The sequence below is a fragment of the Ipomoea triloba genome, chromosome 1 (genome assembly GCF_003576645.1).
Source record: "Ipomoea triloba cultivar NCNSP0323 chromosome 1, ASM357664v1".
Lineage (NCBI taxonomy): Eukaryota > Viridiplantae > Streptophyta > Magnoliopsida > Solanales > Convolvulaceae > Ipomoea > Ipomoea triloba.
The window spans coordinates 8545817-8554753 of NC_044916.1; the positions used below are offsets into that span (position 1 = coordinate 8545817).

At 36.1% G+C, this 8937-nt stretch overlaps 1 protein-coding gene across 2 annotated transcripts; it reads right to left on the reverse strand.

Moving 5' to 3' along the window:
- Positions 1–1001: 1001 nt before the first annotated feature.
- Positions 1002–4988, reverse strand: LOC116001318 (probable pectinesterase 29). Of its 2 annotated transcripts, none has more exons than XM_031241207.1 (5): positions 4704–4988; positions 4205–4364; positions 3898–4113; positions 2475–2725; positions 1002–1342 (listed from the first exon to the last, which is right to left on the reverse strand). In XM_031241207.1, the coding sequence occupies exons 1-5, from the start codon at positions 4898–4900 to the stop codon at positions 1183–1185; spliced, it is 984 nt and encodes a 327-aa protein (XP_031097067.1). In that variant the 5' UTR covers positions 4901–4988; the 3' UTR covers positions 1002–1182. The 2 variants fall into 2 exon arrangements, with proteins under 2 accessions (XP_031097067.1, XP_031097074.1); XM_031241214.1 differs by having other exon boundaries at positions 1310–1335.
- Positions 4989–8937: the final 3949 nt, after the last annotated feature.

Here is an 8937-nt window from a genome sequence, read left to right on the forward strand (position 1 = left end):
TAAAAATTCTGTTAGTTGGCTGTTAGAAATAGGATCTTAATGATAATTTATCATCTTGTTAGTTGGCTATTAGTCGGCGAGTAGTTCTTATTTGAACGCGAGTAGTTCTTAATGATAATTCTGTTAGTTGGCTATTAGTCCGCGAGTAGTTCTTATTTGAATGCGATCAAATATATATTCTTTGTATTACATTTGAGTGATTATATATAATTGGCTAAAGTGCCATCTAGCACCATAAACTATATCCAATTATTCATGCCGCACCCTGAACTTTCATATAGTATCTATCGAGCCACAAACCAAAAAAAAAAAATTCATCTAGAACTTTTAGCAGGTTTCCAGGTCTTCCTGCTGACATGGCGCAGGTTTCCGATTTTTATTTTTGTTTTTTCTTTGTTTTTTTGTCAATTTTTATTTTTATTTTTTAACTTTTAATATGTAAATGCTTACATGGACAACATAAGGTTAAAAGAAATGTCACATCAAAGGGAAACTTGGGCCATGTCAGCATGAAGACCTGGAAACTTGCTAAAAGTTTTAGATGAATTTTTTTTTTTTTTGGTTTGTGGCTCGATATATACTATATGAAAGTTCATGGTGCGACATGAATAATTGGATATAGTTTATGGTGCTAGATGACACTTTAGCATATATAATTTTATATCCTTCCATTTTAACAATTTTATTTCTCATTTGTCATTTTTATATTTCCCTTTATTATTTTAACGTCTCTATAATTCTCAATTTTTCGATTAATCACTTCCGCATTATTTTGTTTTATTCATAACAATTTGTATTTCATTTTCATAATTTTTCTTTTAACACATATAACCCCATAAGTTTATGCCTTCGAACATTAAAAATAAATAAATGGAACCAAAAAGGTTTCCGCAGGACGAGTGCCAATATATTACACCACCAACGTAACATATTAGGACTGTTAATGAGCAATGTAAGCAACAATAGTTTTTTTTTGTGTTTTATTTTATCAAATACAAAATTACAATCTACAAATTAAATCCACAACAATTTAGATATGCGGGCCATATTGTATCAAAATTCGTTGTACAAGACCTATTAGGTAGTTTGATCTAAAAGAATATATATATTTTTTAATTAAAAAAAAAACACAAAAAGTGACGAGAAAGTGTATTATTTGGCTTACATAATAAACCATTGTAATTAATGAGGTTGCTTGCTAATCCACTTATCAGCGTCAATGAAGTTGGAGCTGGTAAAGTACTCTGCCATTTCTTGGCTCAATTGTGCCTCCCATGCAACTCTATTTGAGGTGTTCGACCCTGGCCCATAACAGTTCACCTCAGCAAATGTTAACTGATCCCTAAAATCCAAAGTAATAACTAATCAGTCATTTTAGTTATAATGATTAGCAATCTTGCTATTCGCCGCCATTGTAAAATTTCTTAAAATAATTATCTAAAGGTGTGTTTGAAAATCCAGAAAATAATTTTTGAAAATTATTTTCTGCGTTTCTAATGTTTGGATGTGTCAGGAAAATCAAGTCAACGGAAAACATTTTCCATTAAGGGTGTGTTTGGAAAGCAGGAAAATGACTTATGGAAAATGTTTTCTGGAAAATTAGTCCGAAAAATGAGTTCATTTTCCGTGTTTGGATGTACTTTGGAAAACTGTCTTTAGATGTTTGGTTCATTTTCCGGAAAATGGGTGGAAAATGAGTAGAAATATATAATTATATATTTTTATTATTTTATTTAAAATATAAAAATATATAAACTAATAATATTTATTATAAATAAATTAAAAATTAGTGGAAAATGAGGACGACTGCTGTGGTTTCCGGCGGAAACCAGTACGCCGAACTGAGAGAGGGACGCCCCTCTCTCGAACACCAGTATGCTATATGTGGCGGAAAATGACTTCCGCCCAAATTTGGCGGAAGTCATTTTCCGCCAAAATAGGCTTATTTTCCGTTGACTGGGTTTTCTCGTGGCTGCCAAACACCCAAAGCCCGGAAAATGATTTCCGGAAATCATTTTCCGGGCTTCCAAACACACCCTAACTTAGGAAAATAGGGTTGTTTTGGAGGAAAATGACTTCCGTCAAAATTTAATTTGGTGGAAGTCATTTTCCACAAACCAACCACACACAATAGCCTCAGCTCTGCCATAACTATGCCTATCCAACCATGATACAACAAACCCCTTGAACCGAGCCCGGTAAGTAACCACAACTTGCCTGCTTCCTTACACTCAACAAACTCGTCAACACAACCCAAGAGAGGTGTGAGGCGGCATTGCCCTTAGTCCTACACCAAGCTAAGACACTTTTTCAGAATTCAATAAAACACCGAAAATGAAACTATTTTCAATTCTTAAAAATTACTCATTTTTCATAAAACATTTTCTAGAAGCTAACTCATTTTCTTATTTTCCAAACACAAGCCCTAAATGAAATGAAAGATTTGTGTAACGAGTAAAGAGGAGATGTCTTACACGTAGCCACTGTAAAACCAAGAATCCCAACCTTGAGGAAGAATGATGTCGGAGAGGGAGGAGTTAAAAAATATGACCGTAGCATAACCTCTCCATGGCCTTCCCAAGATTGCCTTGCCATTTCCAGTCACATTGCAGTTCTTGAAAACAAATGCATTGCTATCATTTGCACCTGACCTTCCTTGTGCTGTTATGCACCCTATATTGCCTGCTCCCATTGATGATCCAACATTCACCACTATTCTACACTCCTAAACAAACAACTAACCAACATTGATGCACAGAACAAATATTTCGGAAAAAATTAAACCATGTCACTCAGAGCAACCTTTTAAGATTTCTTTTCGAATTTGTGAAAAATGCAGAATGCATGGTGCCATTGGCCACTTATCAAGGGACATTAATTTTTTGAATAAACTATTTTTAAAACTCAATTAAACAACTAACTCTTAAACTTTATTTCAAATTCTTTCCTTGAATTTGAAATGAAGGAAATTAGTTGTGCCAATAAATTAATTATATCGCTTTGCAGGGGCGGGGCGATCAAGTGTGGGGACAATGGGAGCAGTTGTCCCCCTCCCTCACCTCACCCCAGCCTACTCCTTAAATATAGGGGCCCCATTGTGTATATATATAGAGTAAATGTTTAAATATAAGTAATATAGACAAAATTATTAAAAGATGAGTTAACTTAGATGGTAAAGTATTTATATGTACTAAAGGTTGAACCCACTGCACACATTTATATTTCATTTGTTTTAATTTTTCATCCTTAGGGGAGAAAATATTTGGCTCCGACAGCCCTGTTGCTTTATAGTGATTAATTGATTAATTTCATCCCCTTTTTTGTACATATTATCACAAATTAAATGTATAGATTAAAGTCATGTTAAATAATACATATTTTTGTATAAGAACAAATTTCATATGAATAACATTAGCATAAGAAAGATCATATTATTCCTAATACATTTACTTAGCTTCTTTTCACTTCTTGCACCTTGATGTGTTACTAATCATTACAATTTATTTTTTTTTTCCTTTGTGTCTCTTCTGCCCACTAAATATAGATCTTATTGTACGTGAAAGAGTTCTATTACATGCATTCCCAAATCTTACTCTCTAAATTTTACTTCCTAATGTGGTGGACACTGATAAGCTACTTTTTTTTCATGTGGTCTTAATATAAATGTCTACACCAAGATTTTGTGTGTGGGAGTAAAAAGTTGAGAGTGGAAAATGGGAGTACACATAGATTCTAAATGAAAATATATATCATCAAAATTACAAATATTATATTCTAGAAGAAATGAAAAAATCTTTATACATTAACTAGGAATTTGGAAAAATATTATTTAAATTTAAAAATCAAAATAAAAAACCAATAAAAAAGACAATGAAACAAACAAAACAAGTGTGGTACCTCAAAAATAGACTGACCAGCACCAAAGATGAAGTCGATGGCCCCTTCAATGATGCAATGCTTGAAATAGTGTCTGCCCATGGCATCCAACAATGTGTCTTGCACGCCGGAGAAATTGCAATGGTAAAACGCCGTTCTGTCGCCGGTGACCATGGCCGCCACCGCCTGTTTAATACGGCGGGCACCAGACTTCTTGGGAGGATAATTATAAGAATTCTGTTAACGGTTATACATAACTATAATTATGAATCCATAAGAGCAACGAACGAAACTAGATTAAGAAACATAATTTAGTGTGTGTAAGTACCACAAAATTAAGGTTTTCAACTTTGATATTGTCAGCATAGGATGTAAAAGTTGGGCATGAGTTGATGGAACCACTGCTCCCCCAAACAATGCTGGCTCTTTTATTACCATCTCCCTTGAGATAAATATATTGCTTGTCAACCGGAATAGTTACCTTCTCCCTGAATATAAAAATCACCAAAATAACTTATATTAGATGCCAATTGTTAGGAATTAGGATCAAACGCTTAGCACTATGCTAAAAGTTTTAGCTCACAGCAAAGACACCATCAACTTATTTCCTTTTATACCGTCATGACATTTTAGAGAGGCAGGGTGCTAACTGCTGAACTTGACCCCTTACTTAACTTCACCTGCCTCTACCAAAAATCCCTTACCCACTAATTGTTGGACTTGACCCTTTAATTACAGACTTTTGCCACCCAACAATATTAATAAAATCATGTAAATAAAAGTGAAATTAATGAATGTATCCTAAATGGGAGATATACAATACATACTTGTAGATGGCATGCTTGATGGAAATGCAAACCCAGTGGGAGTTGTTGGAGGGGACTGAATCTATGGCGGATTGGATGGTTGTGAAGTTGGAGGATGAGGATGAGGCTGAGGGGTCAACATGGATGGTGGAATGTGGTCGTTTTCCATTGACGACCAATCCGAAAAGCAAGGAAAAGAGGACGAGATTCTTCAGCATTATATATATATATGTTATATTTTTACTCACCTTAATTAGCTATGAAGAATGGCAGATAGATTATTTTGGTCAAATTTCAGAGCAAGGAGTTGATACGATGTATGAAAGTGCAGATCAGATGAAGTAGGAATCGGCCGATTATATATGTATCATGTCCAACTGTCGAAGACTGTATAGTCTTTGTCAGTTTTCACCCCAATTGGCTCCGCTGGTTGTTTTCGTTTGTTTTGCTGGCGCTGCCCCTTGTGGCCTTGTGGGTGAGTTTTAACTTTAATTTTAACACTGCTGACGATTGAGTCTCCGGTAAGACTATCTTTTGAACTTTAATTTGACAGATAAATATGGTATGAGAATGTAATAAGTGAAAGTATAATATTTATGACCAAAAAAGTGTGATATTTAAAAAAGAAAGTACAAATTTTAAATTAAAATGTAATATTTAAGTGTTGAATAATTATTAATATTTATGGATGAATAGAAGATCCCTGAGGTCTCATAATATTTTTAATAAGATATAACCATATTTAATTAATTTGTGACGTGGTCGGTTAATTCATTTATGGTTAGTCAATAAATATAAAGAATTATTACATTTATTCGTTATTATTAAATAATAGTCTTTTTGTCTCACTTTTTATGTGTCTGATTTAGTTAACGAGATTTGGCTGAAATTTTTTTAATCTAATTTTTCATAATATTAAGTTTAATATTAAAATACAAAATTAATATATTTAGAAACTACATTAAAATTACTGTTAAACATAGAAATTAAAATTTAAAAATAAATACTAAAGAAAATAAGCAAAGAAGAAAGAGTCTTTAATTTGTAAGCACAACATGTAAAATGAGATAGATGGAGTAGTATAATAGAATAGTAAAAATTGACAAATTTGGATGGAATTAGCTTCATTTTTTTTTTCTTTTATTTAACTATAATGAATTGAAGTGTAAATGTTTGTTTTGTGGTCATTTAAGTGGCCATTTTGTGGTACAATTTTAAGTGGGGTCTACAACCGATTTGGGTCGGGTCAAAGTTGATTCGGATTCTTCGTAGTGAGACGAAGAGATCCATATATTGTACGCTCAAAATGGATAATGGGTGAATGAGAAATTGGTTCTCAAAGTAGACCCATTGGAGATGGAATTTGAAGTGAGGATAAGCTTATGTAGCTTTGTCCCACATTGGCTGGGAAGAAAGATTTGCCCCACTATAAATACAAGAGCCTTTTTAAGGCTATTAACTTGTATGGCATAGAGGCTCTCTCTCGCGCGCAGGGGTGCAAATCAAATCCCAAACTGAGCCTGAAAAAGCTTGACTCGTGTGCGCCGGCACTTGCGAGCTAAGTTATGCGAACAAGTTTTCCATCTCAGTCCACACAAGTTCGAGACATCAAGATGAACTGACCTATATTGAGAGGGAGTTCGATGTGAACAAGTTTTCCATCTCAGTCCACACAAGTTCGAGACATCAAGATGAACTGACCTATATTGAGAGGGAGTTCGATGTCTCGAATCGCGTGGAGTTCGATGTCTCGAATCGCGTGCGAATACGATGTCTCGCGGACCAATGCGATGCCTCGTTGTTGGCACGATGTCTCGCGTGCGAATACGATGTAGCGCGAGACATCAAGATGAACTGACCTATCGAGAGGGAGTGCGATGCCTCGTTGTCGGCACGATGTCTCGCGAGACATCAAGATGAACTGACCTATCGAGAGGGAGTTCGATGTCTCGAATCGCGTGCGAACGATGTAGTGCGTGTCCGATGTCTCGCGGACCAGTGCGATGCCTCGTTGCCGGCACGATGTGTCGAAGCATGCACTTCTCGATGGTTCACAGTTTGGACCATGTCTCGCACTACGACTCCAGTAACCTCTCGAAACGCGACGTTTCACCTACTGTGTTTGGACCATGTCTCGCACTGCGACTCCAGTAACCTCTCGAAACGCGACGTTTCGCCTACTGTGTCCGTTCAGAAATGACTCTTGATATTACGGAATTAATTTGATTAATTCCAATTATTATTTCAGAGTTATTTCATGAATAATGGACTGGTAGTGGGTGTTAATGATTAATTCCAATTATTATTTCAGAGTTATTTCATGAATAATGGACTGGTAGTGGGTGTTAATGTGTGCTAATGATAGAATTAAATATTCTGCTAGTGGGAGGAGGTTACAAATGGATTATCAATGCCATGGTTAATGCTATGATCCATTTCCTCCACTATATATTCGTTGTGAGTAGCAGGTTTGGAACACACCAAGAACACACGGCATACACTGTTTTCTCCCTCAAAACTCTGCTCACATTTCCTTCAAGCCATCTACGTTCATCCCACGTCCTAGTTCGCCGGATCCAAGTTTGTGTGCTCAAATGATTGGATCGTAGTACATTTTATCCTGGGAAACCTAGACCGCAACGCTCCAGCACCCTGGGAGGCGGTAAATAAGGTTTTAAGGATAGTGGTAACACGACTCGTGCTTCCAACCACCCGAGATCGTCCAGTTTACATCCAAAGTTGTTTGTCAGGTTTATTAAACCTTGTGTAGGTTTTATTTTTCCTGTGTAATTATCCTTCGTGGATATTTCTGTTGTAATTTCCACTTTTCCTTGTATCTTCGAGATCAGTTTTGTAACACTCCGATCCTAAACGATAGAGACAAGAGACTGGCGATGCAAATTGTTCCCTCTAGGGTTACAAGGCATTATGTGAGGATCATACAAGAGACGCAGCAGCGAATGACTTCTCACAGTGGAATAGCCTCTAGAACCTTGACTTACCTCCAAAGCTAAAAGTGTTTATCTGGCGTGCTCTCAGAGGTATCATTCCTACAAACTCCAATATATATAGGAGGAGGGTGGTAGTTCTGCCGGAGTGTCCAACATGTTTGCACCAAGAATCTACCTTTCATGCTCTCATAAGTTGCCCGAACGTTACACCATTGTGGCATCTTGCTGGAATGGGCAACTAGCTACATCCTAATGCAGAATTCAACAGTTGGTTTGAAACCAAAATGAATCTTGAAGGCAGAGGCATGATAATCTGGGCTATCTTCCTGATGGACTACACCTGGCATGCGCGTAATTTAGCATTTTGGGAAAACAAACTCACACCCATTTCAGATGTCCTAAGGATTGCGGCAAGAAATTTGGAGGACTGGAGCAATATACTTTATCAAAAAAACGCTTTCAACAGCGTCCTAGCTCAAATCTTACCATCAGCTCCTGGGCCATCGGGAACAGTATGCTGCCAAGTAGATGTCTCACTATTTCATGAGACAAAAAGAGCTGGTTTTGGAGCAGTGATTCTGAATGAGACGGGAGGTTTCGGTGCAGCCTTAAGTGGTCCGTTCCCATATGTTGATGATCCCTATCACATTGATTGAAGCGGCGGCATACAAGGAAGTTCTTTCGTGGTTGAAATCTCATCACACCACAAGCATATGTTTGGACTTTGGACTCCGACTGCTTTAACTTCACAGTAGTGATCCCTAAAATACTTAGGGATCACTCCTATACGGCCCCCATTCTAGATCAATGTCACTCTTTATTTTCGTCTTTTCAAAATTCAATCTTCGTTTTATTCCACGTTAGCGAACTAGACTACTCATACCTTAGCTAGGAGCACGGATTCGTCTGTTCGTATCTCTGGGAGAACTCTCCCCAAACTTTTTGTTACATTTCTTTACTTAATGTATTGATATTTTATATTTTATTTTCAAAAAATAAATTTCACAATTGATATCAAAGAAATTAGAAAGAGGAATGTATTTTACAAATCTCAATTTTAATACTATAAAAAAATTAGAATTAAGTTGTATTTGAATATATAAATAAATAAAAATATGTATATATACACACACTCATAATATATATTAGTAAAAAAAATGGTTGTAAAAAGGTCCAAGATGATAGAACGTATGGATTGAATTGCGCGACTCGCAATTTACCTCTGCAGGGCTTCTAGGGGTGGGGTTCTGTAGGTTTAAAATTAGTTTTTCGAAGTTGAAATCACTTAAATATTTTTACAAAAA